Consider the following 17830-nt stretch of genomic DNA (forward strand, 5'->3'; position numbering starts at 1 on the left):
TATTATATAGGATAGGGGAGGTGTTAGATTTGAGATTGAGAGGAACGCTCACAAATTATAATGTGTATGAAATGTTCTTAGACCTGTTATTTTGGTATATTGCTGTTCGTATATTGTATAAACTTTTGTACTTCTCTTGCCTTTGTTAACCACTTTAAGCTCTTGAGACACAGAGAAATATCATGCTTAAATAAATAGCAAGGCTGCCTGGTTAATTAGTTTCAGGTTGATGAGAAGCAGTTAATGAAATAGAGAGGCGCAAACAATCTGAAGTTCAACTCAAGGCGAACTTTTGCATTCACCTCAATTCATCCTCACTAGTGAGTTGGGCAAAATAAAATAACGTGGAAATTTCACTGAATTAGAATTTCAAAAACTCCACGGTGGCTTACCAATGTGATGAAATTCATTTCTGATTTTTCAAAATTGCAGAGAGGTTTCTTTAAAAATATGCTTCTAAAGGGTTTCTTGAGCCTCTAATGTCATAAATTTTAAACTTTCTCTAGGCTGAGCAAATTGAGAAAAATGTTTTGAAGTTCACACATCTCTAAAAATAATATGCTGAAGTTTATGAAGGCAGCTTTCTAAACTATTTACATGGATAAGCATGTGTTTAGCCACATAAAAAGGCTGCTTGGCTTGATGGATTACAGTTGCTCTATGTTGGCCTCAATGAAGGGCTGAGTTTGAAAAGAAAGGACAAAAGCAGAAATAAGAGAGCTGTATAACGGTTTAAGAGGCTCATCCTAGAGTCATAGTTTACAGTAGGAATGGACCCAGAAAGTGTTTCTTAGACGGCGCTTAGCCACTTTCCACATGCAATTCCAAATTGTTTAATTGACTTTAATTGGTGTTTTAATTGAAATTGCCATTAAAAGTAAAACAGAAAAAAAAACACCCAATTAATTTAACGCTTAATTGAAGATGTGTGTGAAATTCAGCATGGCACCTACCAACACCTAATGGCACCTACCTGAAAATTGGGCATAGTTATGGGTGGACAATAGGTGTGGCATGACTTAGGCACCAGTAGGTACTTGTGTTACGTGCTGGTAAATTAGGCCATGTTTGAAATGTGGCAAGTGTTAATAAGTAAGTACTTTGTCCAGTCCGATATAGTACAGATGAATGTATAGTGTTGTCTGGACTATTATATGGTTTTAGTGACTTCTTGTAATTCCAAAAAAGACGCCTCAGCCCCACCACTCCACCGCATGTAGTATTTTATACCGCGGAAAGCATATTGTGGCGCTTCATCATTGGCTGTCAATTTTTGAATGTTATTTGCTCCTTTTTATCTTTTGTTTTTCATATATATATATATATATATATATATATATATATTGCTCTTTATTAATACTTTTAAGAAATAAATATTTCAAATACACTTTGTTTCTTCAGTGTCATGATATATACTTTAAAAGTAGTTGGATCTTTACTTTTCGGGAACTAATCACCACGGAGCTTAGGGACCTTCAGAGAAACTGGCAGAATGTAGGTCCCTACAATACAACTAAAGCCCATCAAAGTGGTTTTCAAGAGCTTTTGGAAAACAAAGACATTATTATAACTAAAGCCGATAAAGGAGGGGCCACTGTTATTCTTAATAGGTGTGATTACAACAATGAAGCAGCACGCCAATTAGCAGATACACAGGCATATAGTCTTTTACAAGGGGACCCTACGACAGCATTAGGGGAAGAAATACTGCAATTTTTGAACTTACATCGCGAGCAAGGCAAGATTACTGGCAAGGAGTACAACTTCATGTTTGAAAAGAATCCGAGGATTCCGAAGATTTCGTTCGTCCCTAAAATACATAAGACTCTTACAAATCCTCCGGGTAGGCCTATTGTTAACACCCGGTCCTCGATTTTAGAACCCCTGTCGAAGGTGGTGGACTTCTTTCTTAGAGAAGAAGTCCCTAAAGTCAAATCATATATTAGAGACTCCTCTCATTTTTTAAGAAATTTGGACAGGCTTCAACTAGATATGACTGACAAATGGCTGGTGACTCTCGACGTTGTCTCTCTGTACACTCAGATTCCCCAGGATGAGGCACTTCAAGTCATAAGAGAGTCGCTCCAGAAAAGAGACATCCACCAAATTTCCACTGAATTCCTAATGCAGCTAGCCTTTTGGGTTATTAAAAAGAACTATTTCCAATATCATCATCAGTTTTTCCAACAAATACAGGGGGTGGCGATGGGTGCCACCTTGGCCCCCTCTGTAGCTGCCCTATACATGGCAAGATTTGAAGAGACTTGGGTATACACATCATCATGGAACTCCCATATTTGTTTTTGGGGCAGATTTTTGGATGATATTTTTTTCATTTGGCATAGCACCAAACAAGATCTTGATTCTTTTGTAGATTTTTTGAATTCAGCGGATCCGAATATTAAATTCACTATGGCATGCCACCAGACGAAAATTGATTTTTTAGACATTACCGTTCAAGTACGGGGGGGCAGTATTACCACGTCCCTCTATAGAAAATCAGTTACTCGTAACACTATACTGCATTTCAACAGTTTTCACCCGTTTAAACTACGGTTTAACTTACCTATCGGGCAGTTTCTACGGGTACGCAGGGTTTGCTCCTCTATTGATGAGTATAAAACACAAGCTAGAAAACTGATGGACCGTCTCCGGGCTAGGGGCTACCCAGAAAGATCTATCAAGCAGGCTTTTCATAGGGGCAAGTACGCACAGAGAGAGTTACTCCTGCAGGAACCATCTAACATTCAAAGCGAGGATGACCAGCTTACATGTGTTCTTCCTTTTTCAAGAGCAACTAAAGCGGTGGTGGATATGTTCAGAAAATACTGGTTCATTGTACAACCTCACAAACCCTTAGAGTCTTTCCCTAGGATAGCGTATACTTGGGGGAGTACACTAGGTCAACGGTGTAATTTTCAAAAATACGGGATTCGTCCTGAGGTGGTGGAGGAGGGGCACCATGGGGTATGTGGTAGATGCCAGTGGTGCCTCTTCGCCATCCAGGGGGACACTTGGAAGGTTCCTGGGAGGCCAGTTACTTTAAAATCTAAGCATGTCACGGATTGCAACACCCAGGGTGTAATTTACATCATAGTTTGCCCTTGCGACCTCATATATGTGGGTCGTACTAGTAGGAAAATAAAAACACGACTGACAGAACACAAATCTCGCATTACAAATGGGATAATGCATGCACCTCTGGTTGAGCACTGGTTGAGGGTAAAACATACTACTGCTGATCTGAGATGGCGTGTCATTAAAAAAGTGATAGGGTGGGATGGAGGGGGCGATCAGGTCAAGCTCAATGAGAGCGAGCAAAGATTTATTTTCTCGCTGGACACTGTTGAGCCCCGCGGGCTGAACAGTGAAATCGAGTGGGGATCGGTGATGTAACTTTAGTTGGGACCATTGAGCTGCAGGGGGCGGATACATTGTTGTTAGAGAGGGAGGATTTAAACTTCAGGCGAAGGACGCCGCCGCCATCTTTTCTCATAATTAAATTGGAGTCGGATGACAGCAGCAGCCTTGGTGAATACAGCGTATAATACTATGACTATTTCTGAACATAACTTGGATAGGAGAGGGGCAGGACACAATTGTATGTGACAGCTTCTGCTCTATATTTTACAGGGAGACCCTTGATAAAACACTCGGTTGTGTGAAACATGCCGGATCTGACTCCCCAGGTTTTGGCTGAGATAAGTACCAACTACTTTTAAAGTATATATCATGACACTGAAGAAACAAAGTGTATTTGAAATATTTATTTCTTAAAAGTATTAATAAAGAGCAATATATATATATATATGAAAAACAAAAGATAAAAAGGAGCAAATAACATTCAAAAATTGACAGCCAATGATGAAGCGCCACAATATGCTTCCCGCGGTATAAAATACTACATGCGGTGGAGTGGTGGGGCTGAGGCGTCTTTTTTGGAATTACAACAAGTCACTAAAACCATATAATAGTCCAGACAACGGTAAATTAGGCCAGGCAGCCTTGCTATTTATTTAAGCTATTTATGGCCTAATATACCGACGCCTAACGCAGGTGTTGTGTGGAAGGAGCGCGAGCATCACCGCCGACCTCCTTGTAACACTTACGGTGGTCAAGCAGTACGGTTTGAGGAAATTGAAAGTTTTGTGGTATACAGGCCAGGTAGCTTTTGTGATAACAGAAGCACATGAGCAGTTGTCTACACATTAGCAAAATTCCTAGAACAATTATAAGACCAGCATTTAATTTTCTCGAAATTGGCCGAGGCAGGCTCCATAACTTTATATGTAAAATTTCATCAAACTCTTAAATCTAGAAGCATAAACCGTGTATGGCAACAGGGGCAGATTTAAGATGGGGAGAAAAGGGATCGTAGCACAGATTTTCATTACTAGGATAATAAATTAAGCTCATAAATTTAGGCAAAAGAAAGCCAGGCCTAAATCTATCATCATAACTTTTCATTTCCTAAATTAAGACAGATTTACAGTTGAAAACTTATGTTCCTATGTTTGGCCGAATATAGGACACTTCTTTAGGAGCCTAACTTAGGAGAATGAACTTAGGAGGTCTTCTTTTTTTTGAATATAGGACCCTTAGTGATTAGAAATGGCCATGTTTGTAAGAATCAGAGGCCATTGGAAAGCATTACCCATATTTTTCAGACCATAAGAAGCACTTTATTCACCCCTAAAAAGTGGGTAGAAAAGGGGGTGCGTCTTATGGACTGAATACACTGCGTGCCCTCCCCCATACATTTTTAAAGTGACGGCGGTCCAGCGCGGTCTCCTGCTGGATGGCTGCCTCTTTGCAGAGTGACGCATAATGCAAGAGCACGACCTTTGCGCTTCCTGCCTGGTCCCGCACCGCTCTGGCGCAGGACCAGGCAGGAAGCTCAAAGGTCGCGCTCCTGCATTGTGCGTCACTCTACAGAGAAAGTCAGCCGTCCAGTAGGAGACCGCGCTGGACCACAGCTACTTTAAAAAGGTACTGGGGGCCTTTTTTGGGCAGCTTCGGGCCGCTTCTTCGGGCTGTTTCGGGCTTTGGGCTGTAGACTGTTTCAGGCTTCCCAGCACCAGACGTACCTATGTGTAGAGGAAAAAAAACCAAAAAAAAAAAAATTCTGAACCAAATTTTTTCTTGATTTTTCCTCCTCTACAGGTAGGTATGTCTTATGTTCCGGTGTGTCTTATGGTCCGAAAAATATGGTAATCTACAAATTAGATAAGAGGGTAGCTTACCTACTGAAAGAAAGTGAAAACTTGGATCTTTGTGAATTAGCATTAGTGATATGTTATCCTGTTTGGGTATGGTTTGTCCAAGATTCAAGATAATCAAGGACATTTGTGGGGAGAGGGAGTAATTGTTTAGATAGTTTGGTTATTTTTGGTGTTGTGGCTGAAGGATTGTGATATCTATCTAATAGACAATGATGAATTTTCTTATGGCATTAACAGTTGGATAATGTTTTAAGATTAACTTGAGTGGGTGTTGCTATTTATTGGGTTTTTATTGTGCTGTTCCAGTGGGTATTTATATTATTGTAAGGTATTTTTTATTGTTTTATGTTGGTAATTCCTTTTTACACCCCTTTTGAACACCACTTTGGTCAATCTTGTATCACCAGGACAGTAACATGTATATCTATAAATGACAAGCATTCCAGGTAAGGAACATGAAAAGGAGGGAGGATGATCATCCGGTCTACACATGTTGACAGACATTCATAAATGAAGATAATTAGCCCTTGGAAAGAATAATAGCAAACTGTTTTGCCTTGGGATAATAATCATATTTTCACAAGGCAATAAAACCATCAGTCCTGTGCGTCAAGCACTATATCCAACTGTCTGTCATTTTGCACAATTATGTCACTCGTCTAGTCTGTATCACTGATACATTGCACAGTCCTTTCAAGTGCTGCCATTCTCATAATCTTCCAAGAACGACGGTTCATTCAAAGGTCCAAAATTATACCACAAGTCTTCTGTGTATTTTCCAACTTTTTTCATTGCATAGAAACTAACTGAGAAAATTAGAAACATATACCACAAATTACGAGCAGGAAGATTCAGTACAGACCAGATGAGTCTATGAAATATCCCGGTTTGGTTACTCCAGTGCGAGGAGCCGCTGAAAAGTTCTCAGCTCAACCAACAAAGTTGGGGCAATCTCTATTAAGGGCTATACACTTAGTCCAGCGATTTTCTGCATTTTTCATTCCGTATTTTTCCGACAGAATGATAAAAAGTGGAAAATCACCGGACTAACAGGGAAATTCTAAACCCAGCACCTAAACTTAGGTGCCGGTAGACGCCCTACTGGAACCTAAGCTAATTGAAAAATACCATTAGAAATGGCAAAAACTGGTAAGGATGAAGTGCCTACCAGCACTGGAATCACACCTTTGTAGGTGCTTTAGGCTGCCGAATGCCAAATTAGGTGTGGCCAATGCTGGAAGTGGTGTTAGGCAGCCTAAATCGCCTATGTAGGTATGATTCATTCAAAGATAGCCACTGGAAATGTAGGTCTGGAAAACCCTGGCCTACATTTCTGGTGCCTATCTTTGCCGGGGAATCCCGAAAATAGTTCACAGCTTGCCATCAGCTGATCAGGTGGAGTCTTGCCAGCTCAGCTGATTGGGGATTCCCCCTGCCCAGATCAGATGAACCAGCAAAGAGATCCCCAATTCCTTTCTCTCTCCCTCCCATCAATCCCCTCCAGCACCCCTCTATAGAGTAAGTGTAGAGCCCTCGATGGAGACTGCCCCAACTTTGTTGGATGGGCTGAGAACTTTTCAGCAACCCCTCCTATAATACATCAGTGCTTTTTCTCTTTTCTGGTCCAACATTTGAAACATATTGACACTTTGCAGTATATCTCTGTCTGTTGTGCACCCACTGCATTAGATTACCTGCTTGGAGGAGAGGACAGTGACCGCTGCAGGCTAACACCCGAGTTCATATCGTGGTAGTACGGCTGACTCAAAAGCTCTCCAGTCGGGAAACTCACTGCAGCTCCATGGGTGATAGGGGCTAGAAAGGATTGGAAGAGATAGATTTGTCAGCATTGGATCTTTAAAAGGACAATAGTGTGTCCAACACAACGCTACAAACTGTGGCGAAGTGCAGTGTTCGCAAGCAATATTTTGATTCAAAACCAAAAAGAAAAAAATTGTATGCTCATGCAGTAGCGTACCTATCATATTTAATGCCCAGGGCCGATCATATTTTAACACTCCCCTTCTCTATATGAAAAAATGATTTTTAGTATTAATCCACAGGTCACACAATAAGGTTGTACCTAGGAAAAGCAGCATCTTATACAATAGCAATAATATAATCCAAAACATATTGTAAATTATATTTAGTAGAAGGGCTTCATTCATACCACATAGAAAAAAATACGGACATAACACAATCTTATGTGAAAAAAATAATAAGTACAAAAAACGGAGAAAAACAAACCTCAATTGCAAGCAGCCGGGACTACACAAGTACCCCAAGCCGCTTGCATCATCACTGGTTTGTGAAAAAACTCAGTATAATTATATATACGTTACTTTCAATCATTCATGTGCAATATTTTCATTCATGTGCAGCAGAGCTTATATTCTTAGTGTTCCGTTGATCTTCAAATATCAAAAATGGTGAATGAGAGCCCAATCTATCTAAAATATAGGGGAAAGCAACAACTCCAATTCAAACTTTTAACAGGTTCTAACGGCGTGGAATCAGAAGTACTAGTGTCAGATATAGAAGGGTATCACTTATCTAAAGATGTTCTAAACCAAAATCTTCTCATCCAATATCTGGCTTCTTCTCCCGACAGAAAAGTCTTTCTGTTTCGCCAAACTGGCTACTTCAGGGGATCCATTTAATGTCCAATCTTCTCCACGCTCTTGCAAAACACCAACAATGGAGCTGACTCCTCTCAAGATGGCTCTATGTGGTATGAATGAAGCCCTTCTACTAAATATAATTTACAATACGTTTTGGATTATATTATTGCTATTTTATACGATTGTATCCCTTGATACATTTAGTTGTTAGCATCTTATACAAGCCAGATTAGTACAGATTGATCCTGTACCGTCAATGCTAACACACAAAACACAGATACACCTACGTCCAGTATGGAATAAGTTTTTTCAATGTGCCTCAAAACTGCAATTTACATAACTTGTAATCCGCGTAGGTTATAAATGGAATAGAAATGTTAAAAATAAATAAATAATCACAAACTAAAAATAGAAATATATAGACAAAAGTTAAACTATTCAGTGAACTGGAAACCACTTTGGGTGAATCTCTTCATGAAAAAGCAGTTAATAATTCTGAAATAATAACTAATTCCCCCACCCTCATTTTACAAAACCATAGTATGTTTTTAAGTGCTGGCCGCGGCAGTAACAGCTCCAATGCTTGTGAATGCAATGGACATGGATGATAATTTTACATTAAAGAGATACTGGCGTAACTTTACGATGTACAAATCAACTAGATAAGGAAACTTAAAGAAATGTCCAATTGATATAGATACCAGATAGTGAGGACAAATCTACAATAAGTGGATTTCTTGCTAGACCTCAAACACCCAAGGCACTACTTCTAATTCTATTCGTGCCCTTACTGGGGTGGTGTTTTCATCACTGGTCTTAGCAAATAGCATGTACAATAAATATTTTTGTTAATTTTCAACAGGCTCTGCATAAAATATAAAGTGCATACAGTGCTGTAAAAGTGCTCTTTAGTGCGCAAAGACAAGTGCCTTTCTTTTGTAGCATTATAGAGCACTTTTACAGCACTGTATGCACTTTATAATTTATGCAGAGCCTGTTGAAAATTAACAAAAATATTTATTGTACATGCTATTTGCTAAGACCAGTGATGAAAACACCACCCCAGTAAGGGCACGAATAGAATTAGAAGTAGTGCCTTGGGTGTCTGAGGTATAGCAAGAAATCCACTTATTGTAGATTTGTCCTCACTATCTGGTAACTTTACGATGGCAACGTGCCTGTCAGTCATCCAAGCTGCCTTTAAGGAGATGAAAAAGGAAAACCTCAACGCATGCTGGAAGAAGCTGTGGCCAGAGTGTGTCCATGACTACAATGGCTTCTCACCAGAAGAAATTCAGCATGAGGCTGTCGAGACGGCCATGGGACTGGCAAAGTTACTAGGTGGCAAAGGTTTTGACGACATCACTCAGGATGAGTTCAACAATCTCATCGATGCCCACTCTGAACCCCTGAAGGACGAGGATTTTCTAGAGTTAACGAAGTCTGCTAGTGAAAATGAGGGAGAAGTGACTGATCCAGAGGAGGAGCAGGATCTGACATTAGAATGTCTGTCTCAGATTATTAGAACAGCAAGAGAGTTGTAAGGAATGACTGAAGCATGGGATCCCTATATGGTTTGGGCTCTCAAAGTTAATGATGGCTTCGATGCTTCCATTCAGACATATAAAACCTTCCTTGTCACTATGAAGAAACAATGACAACAACTTCCCATCACAATGTTCCTCAAACCTATGAAGGAAAGCCAGCACAAAACCCCACCAGAAGAAGACCCGTTAGAAGATATGACTCCTCCTGAAGCGCCTGAAAAAGAGGCACACCTGAGGAGCTGTAAATCCTCTGCTTTGCTGCTTTCCTGTGCATACCTTCATCATTATTGGTGAGTGCACACATTTTACTCTATTTAAATTTCTTTTGGAGGGCATATTTAGGCATTTTAGTACCACATCCAATATTCGCAGTTTTCAAAATTCGTGGTCACTTCTGGAACGTAACCACTGTGAATTTCAGGGAAGTACTGTAGTAGGTTAGTTATTCCATCTATTTAGAACTAAGCCTATGGAATCAGCTCCCAAATTTTCTATATTTAGAAGCCAGCTTTAAGGTTTTTAAGTCTATTAAAAACATATTTTTTCAGAAGACCTTGGGAGAACAAATTCCACAAAATGATCATATTTATTAAATGGAATTTCAAGGAATCGAACGAGATGTTTACTCTGGCATTGTGTATAATTTTTTTTAGTGTGTGTGGTAGATCAATCTTGTATTTTATGGCGTTTATTTTCCAATATTTTAAAAACTTAGGCCCTTTTCTAGGTTTCTTAGGTTTCTACCATAGCCCAGAGTGTTAAATGCTCTGAGGCTCATAAGAATTCTATGAGTGTTGGAGCAGCGTCGTAGCATTCAGCACTCCAGGCCACGGTAAAGACCTCTACTGCGGCTTAGTAATAGGGTGAGGGGGGGGGGGGTTAATGAGAATGTTGTTAACTGCTTAGAACTGTTGTTAGTTTTTTAAGCGGTACATTAAAGGCTTCTTCTATCAAACTGCGCTAGCAGTTTTTAGAGCAGAGAACCGTGCTGAATGGCCCGCGTTGCTCCCGACACTCATAGGAACTCTATAAGCATCGGGAGCAGCGCGGGCCATTCAGGGTAAAAGCTAAGTACCCTTGAAATATGCTAGAAGGGTTGTTAAATAAAATTTAAAAATAAAGTTTGTGAGTAAAAAGTGATACCGGCCCCAGTGAGGAGGTAGTACATAAAGCCTAGGGCTGTGAAAGCTTTTGAGCCCAGGTGGTACTTCTGAGGAGCTAGGGATTATACATTAGAGGTGAGGAGTTTGAGATATATATTGAGCTTGACATATATCTTGGTGAGAGTGCCCTTTTAAAGAAGCATATAGTAGGGTCTTTGTTTAATCAGGAACTTGCCACTGATAGATTAGAAGATATGAACATATTGATTTGTTCTTGAGTTGCCTTAAAATCCTGTGCCAGCATGCCTGGCCTTTCCTACCAATTCAAGCATGAAGGGACCAAATGACCAGTGTTCATTTTCAATATCTGTACATTTTTGGACCACTAGAGCCCCTTTTAAGGGTCTTCTCTTTGAGCAAAGGCTTGACAAGGCAGTGGCCTTCCAGATGGGAGGAAGCCGCTTACTTCAAGACCTAAAGGGATATTTTTAGTCACTCAAATATCAACCTATTCATGTGGAGGGGCATAATCGAAAGGGACGTCTAAGTCCGTTTGCGTCCAACTCGCAAGCTAAGCAGCTTCGCAAACCAACGCCTATCTCCCTGGTGGCTAGCAGCGAATAGTGACGCCAAAGCCCGGAAAAGGGCATGGTTAGGGACAGTGCTGGACTTCGATGTCACTATGCTCCGCTGGCCATGATTCTGACATGACCCTAGGCACCAAAAATGCAGGCCTGTGAAGCCCTAGGCCTAGGATCCCGTCAAGCCATGATACTCAATATTTCAATTCATTCTTTGATCATTTCCAGAATGCAACTCTGCAACTATTGCAACTCCCTCTATCAGGGAATCACCCAAAACAAATCAGGAGACTACAGATAATTCAAAATACTGCTATCAAAATCATCTTCAAGGCTAAAAAATTTGACCACGTCTCTCCCCTTCTTAAGAAAGCCCATTGGTTCACCTATCACTCACAGAATTTCATTCAAAATTCCCTTACTAGCGTTCAAAGTCCAACTCAATCACTCCCCCATCTTCATTGAAAGGCTTTTAATCCCTTATGAATCCTCAAGGTCACTGAGATCTTCTAAACAATATCTCCTGAGTATCCCTTCAATCAGACAGCTCTTTTATGATACAGCGTGAAAAACCATTTTTATCAGTAGTTGCGCCCACACTTTAGAACGCTCTTCCCCTAACACTACGGCAAGAAACTAACTTAAACAATTTTAAAATTAATCTGTAAACTTTTCTTTTCAAAGACGCTTATGAAATTTACGATTGATAATGGAAAAAAAAAGAGAAAAATGCAAAGACGTCTGTTCCAGACACTCCTTCACCTCTGTCATTTTTTCCTGCACCCTTTCCTTTTATTTTCAATATTGTACCTTCACCCTTTCTCCTTTTGTTTCTACCCTACTTTTTTGTCCTAATTGTCAGTATTGGTTTGTTTGTCTTTCCCCTCGGTTTTTACTTAATTTTTTATATTGCAAAGTTGTAAACCGCTTTGGTACGTAAAAGCGGTATATCAAGTCAGAATAAACTTGAAACTTGATTCTGGAAGCGATGCCTGTCACTTTCTAAGTGCCTGCCATGGCAGCTGCTGCTTCCTGAAGCAGCCCCTAATTGCTTATTATCGAAACCGATCAACCTTTTTAAATAAATATATTAGGTGTCTAGATCGGCTAGACCCAGGGCCACAATGTTCATCAGCAATGGTCAAATTGACCAATCTTATTGACGACCAATCTTATTGGTCAATGGGGTTGTTCGTGGCAAATAGTGCAGAGGTGCATAGCACATAGTTCATTCACAGAAGAATTGCACACTAGACTCTATGAGGGCAATTCTATAAGTGGGTGCATCCAAGGGCACATAGTAAGAACTTATTCTATAACAGCATCTGGGCACCCCAATTCCAGCGTGACCTGCTATCTGGCATGCCTTATTTTTAAGTACCTGCATGACTGCAGCCTCATAAATGAATCAAGGATGCTGTGGTAACGGGGCTCATGGCTGGCTGCAGGATCTCACGCAAGTGTGGCACACACACATACAAGTTACAGGCGACTTGATGTATGCTAAAGGTTAAACAAATCCAAAGAAAGGAGTTCCGCATTGACCACAGACTTTCAAGTTTCTTATTAGCAAGGAAGCAAATCATAAAAACAGTGGGAACTAGAGGATGTACCTCAGTGCATACTATAGCAGTCAAACTAATAAAGTTGGCTCGCTTTTGCACTGCATTCGGCTTGGAAGTAGTTCCGCTAATAGTTCCAGTAATTTTAAGTGGAAATTTGTAACACAGCCACAGTCTTAATGACAACGTGATACTTTACACTAATGAATATAATCCTTTCAATTTGTTCCAAATTCATTTTGTACTGCTGATTCTGACTTTTAAAATAATGCCATCATTGAGACGCATGAGTCATTCGCACTGACCATAATCCGAGGGAAAGGATTTCTCTGACTCATGAATAGTACAGATTAGTCACGGAAATTCCGAAATTCAAGATGAAGCAAACGCATCTAAAAAAGAACACGGGGATTATGAATTATTATTATTATTTTATGGAAGGGGGAAGATTTTCTTTTTCAGTTGCGTTTTGGGCATGCAGTTGTAATGCAGTCTCCGTTTACAGCAGTGTATCGCAAACTGTGTTCCGCGGCACACCAGTGTGCCTCGAGATGCTGGCGAGGAAGGGAGGCGCCTGTAGTCAGTCAGCCGGTGCCTGCGCCTCTCCTCATCTCTCCCTCTGCAGCCCCCCTCCCCCCGCCCAGCAGTAATAGGAAGCTCAGAGCCGCAGCTGGAGGACATCAGTATATGCGCAGACGTCAATGTGATGATATCACATATGCACGTGACATCATTGTGGCGACATCCACGCTTTTCCAGGTGCCCTGCAGCCACAGCCCCGAGATTAGTATGCTGCAGCTTAAAAAGTTTTCATTTATTTATTAATTTATGCATTTATTTATTTAATTCAATTTATATCCCCAAAGAGCTCAGAATGGGTTAAAAGGTAACATACACAATAATTATGATTCAGCCATTTTTATTGATGACACAGCAAGATAAAACAAACAAAGGTATCCAGTAGTGCTGTCCGATTCACGATTTGAATCGGTTCACTGATTCACTTCGGGTGAATCGAATCAAATTTTAAAAAAATCGGCTTCCCGATTCTGACCCTCTCCCCTCGCCCCCTAAAGCAGGAGTGGCAGCGCTGCTCTTGCTGGCTGACCGCTGCCGCACCTGTTTTAGAGGGCGAGGAAGGAAGGTCAGTCAGGAAGTGCTGCTGTCTGACTTCCCTCTTGGCCTCCCCAAAGGACTACCCCCCCCCCCCGAAAGACTGAGCCCCTCCTCCACCTCCCCACCCCCGGGAAGGCCTCCGTGTTCCCCCTGGCCTCCCCGCACCGTTTACCTTATAGCTTGAGCCTGCAGCCGAAGATCGCGGTTACAGCGTCTTTGCAGTGCTTTAAGCTGTTTCCTCCACCGCAATCCTGCCTCTGACATCAGAGGAGGGGCGGAACCGCAGCAGAGGAAACAGCTCAAAGCATTGCAAAAACGCTATAACCGCGGTCTTCGGCTGAAGGCTCAAGCTATAAGGTAAATGGTGCAGGGAGGCCAGGGGGAACACAGAGGCCTTCCTGGGGGGGTGCGCAGTCTTTCGGGGGGGGCAGTCTTTTGGGGGGCAGTCCTTCAGTGGGTGGGACAGGCCTTGGAGGGGTGCAGGCCTTCAAGGGGGGAGAACAGGCCTTTAAGGGGGGGACAGGCCTTCAAAGTGGGGCAAGCAGGCCTTCGGGAGGGACAGTCCTTCGGGGGGGGGACAGGCCTTTGGGGGGGCAGGCCTTCAGGGGTTGGGACAATCCTTTGGGGGTGCAGGCCTTTAAGGGTGGTGCAGACATTTAAGGGGGGGGACAGGCCTTCAAAGAGGGGACAGGCCAGGGATGGTGGCATAGGCATTCAGGGTGGACAGGCAGGCCTTCGGTGGGCAGTCTTTCGGGGGGGGGCAGGCCTTTGTGGTAAAGACCTTCAAAGGGGGGGACAGGCCTTTAAGGGGAGGGACAGGCCTTCAAAAAGGGGACAGGCCAGGGATGGTGGCATAGGCCTTCAGGGGGGACCATGTTTTACATGGTCTAAGTCACAACGTCCAAGTTCCGTCGATTCCAGGCTGTATAACTTTCGGTTATACCTGCTGTACGACTAAGTTTAAGCCGGCCCATGTCCCGCCCAACTCCCGCCCTCGACATGCCTCCCAAAACGCCGCGTTTAGCTTTGGTTGTTCAGCGGCACTATGAAGGCCTAGGTCGTTTAGAAATACGTCCAAAACCCGTTTTTGGTATCAGCACTTGGACATATTTGAGTAATGTTCGTCCAAGTGCCCACTTAGGCCGGTGTTTGGACGTATTTCTCTTTCAATTATGAGCCCCATAGGACCTACTAAACGATAGGATTAAGGTAAAAAATTACATTATAAAATAGGAAAGAGAGCCATATAGGGGAAATACAAAAGGAAGGGAGATCCCATCTGATAACCAAAGCAGAAATGAAGATAATGTTTCATAAGGTAAGTGCATTAGAGGTCGAATGCATCTATGAAAAGAAACGTTTTTAGTTTTCCTTTGAAACGATCTAGCATGGGTTCATCCCATAGTTCTGGGGGTAATGAGTTCCAAAGAGATGGGGCTGTGACAGAGAAGTTTGTTGTTCGTGTAGTGGAGAGATGGAACCGTTAAAAGATTTTGTGATTGTGATCTCAGTTTTCTAGCTGGGGTGTAGGGAACTAGAAAATTGTTTTGTTTTGTTTTTTTAGTTCAAAAAGTTTTATTGATTTTATAAAAGATGAAATACAAAGCCAACAATATGCGTGCTCCAACAAGGAGAAAATTGTTTTAAGAATTCTGGCTGGTTGTTACTGAGTGTTTTGAATGTTAAAAGTATGATATGACTTAATGGTTAAACAAAGAAGATACAGATACAGATGGTAGGAGAGCCGATGAGAGGAAACGCCACCTTGGACTTGATCATAACTGGCATTATGGGTCCAGCAAAGGAAATACAAGTCACAGTCCCGCTGGGGACGAGCGATCACAACATGATCAACTTCAAACTTGATGCCCGAAAAGGGAAAAGTACCAAAACCTCAACCATGACTTTAGACTTTTAAAAGGGAAGATACGACAGCATGAGAGCCATGGTAAAAGGGCAGCTCAAGAAAAAATTGGGCAAAGTCACAACGGTGGAACAGGGATGGTCCCTACTGAAAAATATTATCACGGAAGCACAAAGCCTCTACATTCCGTGGATGTCCAAAGTCAAGAAACCCAAAGGCAAAAGAGAACCGGCATGGCTTACCAAAGAAGTGAAGGAAGCTAAAAAACAAAAAGAAGGACTCATTTAAGACATGGAAACCCATGAGAACATCTGAAGCTTGGATCAAACATAGAGATGATCAGAAAAAATGTCACAAGGTGGTGAGGGTTGCCAAAAAGGTCTACGAGGAGAAAATAGCACAAGAGGCCAAAAATTTTAAGCCCTTTTTTAGATACGTAAAAGGGAAAAAGCCTACATGGGAAGCGGTGGGACCGCCAGACGACCTGGGAGGAAAAGGGTGCGTCAAGGATGACAATCAAATTACGGACAGACTGAATTCCTTCTTTGCGTCTGTCTTTACAAAGGAAGACACTGCAACAATACCGGACGCAGTGAAAGTGTTCAAGGGAGTCGCAGAGGACAGCCTCAACACAGTAGAAGTGGACTTGGACCAGATTTACCACCAGATAGACAAACTTAAAAGTGATAAATCTCCTGGACCGGACGGAATTCATCCAAGAGTCCTAAAAGAACTGAAATTTGAAATCGGAGAGCTATTGCAAAAACTTGCCAACCTATCAATCAAATAGGACAAATACCTGACGACTGGAAGATAGCGAACATTATGCCGATATTTAAGAAAGGATCGAGAGGAGTGCCAGGCAACTACAGACCTGTGAGCCTCACGTCTATCCCTGGAAATATGGTTGAGGCGCTATTCAAAGATAGCATAGACCGACATCTAGACAAACACGACCTGATGGGAGCCAGTCAACATGGTTTCAGGAAAGGGAAATCATGTTTGACGAACCTACTCCAATTTTTTGAGACAGTGAACAGACAAATTGATAGTGGAGAACCGATGGATATTGTATACTTGGACTTTCAGAAAGCGTTTGACAAGGTTCCACATGTAAGACTTCTCAGGAAACTACAAGGCCGTGGAATAGGGGGAGATGTACTAAGCTGGATAGGCAAATGGCTGGAGAACAGAAAACAGAGAGTGGGCATAAATGGGAAATTCTCAGAATGGGAAAAAGTGACTAGCGGTGTACCCCAGGGCTCGGTGCTTGGACCCATCTTATTTAATATTTTCATAAATGACCTAGAAGAAGGAATATCCAGTGAAATCAACAAGTTTGCAGACGACACAAAGCTATGCCGGGCAATCAGATCGCAGATGGACAGCGAGGAACTCCAGAGCGACTTAAATCAATTAGAGAAGTGGGCAGACAAATGGCAGATGAAGTTTAATGTGGAAAAATGCAAAGTGATGCATCTGGGCAGAAAAAATAAAGATCACAAGTATAGTATGTCAGGTGTAACTCTGGAAAAGACCGAACAGGAAAGGGACCTGGGTGTACTGATAGATAGGACCCTGAAGCCGTCGGTGCAATGTGCAGCGGCAGCAAAGAAAGCAAATAGAATGCTAGGCGTGATAAAGAAGGGTATCACGAGTAGATCAGAGAAAGTTATAGTACTGCTCTACAGAGCCATGGTCAGACCGCACCTGGAATACTGCGCCCAGCATTGGTCCTCATGCCTAAAGAAGGATATAAAACTGCTAGAGAGGGTGCAAAGACGAGCAACAAAGCTAGTGAATGGTATGGAGAACCTGAACTATGAGGAATGACTTAGGAGACTGGGATTGCTCTCCCTCGAGAAGAGGAGACTGCGAGGGGATCTGATCGAGACTTTCAAAATACTGAAAGGATTCAATATAATAGAGCAGGGAAAGCACTATTTACAATGTCCAATGTGACACGGACAAGAGGACACAGACTGAAGCTGAGGGGGGACAGGTCCAGGACGAATATCAGGAAGTTCTGTTTCACACAGCGAGTGGTGGATGCCTGGAATGCTCTCCCGGAGGAAGTAATTGCAGAATCCACCGTTCTAGGATTTAAGGGTAAACTAGATGCACATCTCCTTAGGAATGGCATAGAGTGACACGGGTAAGGGTATATTAGGTGCACATCTCCCTTGGGAAGCATACAGTGACATGGGGATTTAA

The 17830-nt window shown here is 42.0% G+C and overlaps 1 protein-coding gene across 7 annotated transcripts in view; it reads right to left on the reverse strand.

Annotated features, from left to right (window-relative positions):
• The window catches only part of NFIB (nuclear factor I B), a 649011-nt gene that overhangs the window by 222210 nt on the left and 408971 nt on the right, over positions 1-17830 (reverse strand). For all 7 annotated transcript variants that reach the window (XM_033918988.1, XM_033918969.1, XM_033919008.1 and 4 more), the window contains exon 5: positions 6917-7037. In XM_033918988.1, coding sequence (XP_033774879.1) covers positions 6917-7037 — 121 coding nt within the window. The remainder of the gene's footprint in view (positions 1-6916; positions 7038-17830) is intronic.

This window comes from Geotrypetes seraphini, chromosome 1 (genome assembly GCF_902459505.1).
Source record: "Geotrypetes seraphini chromosome 1, aGeoSer1.1, whole genome shotgun sequence".
Taxonomy (NCBI): domain Eukaryota; kingdom Metazoa; phylum Chordata; class Amphibia; order Gymnophiona; family Dermophiidae; genus Geotrypetes; species Geotrypetes seraphini.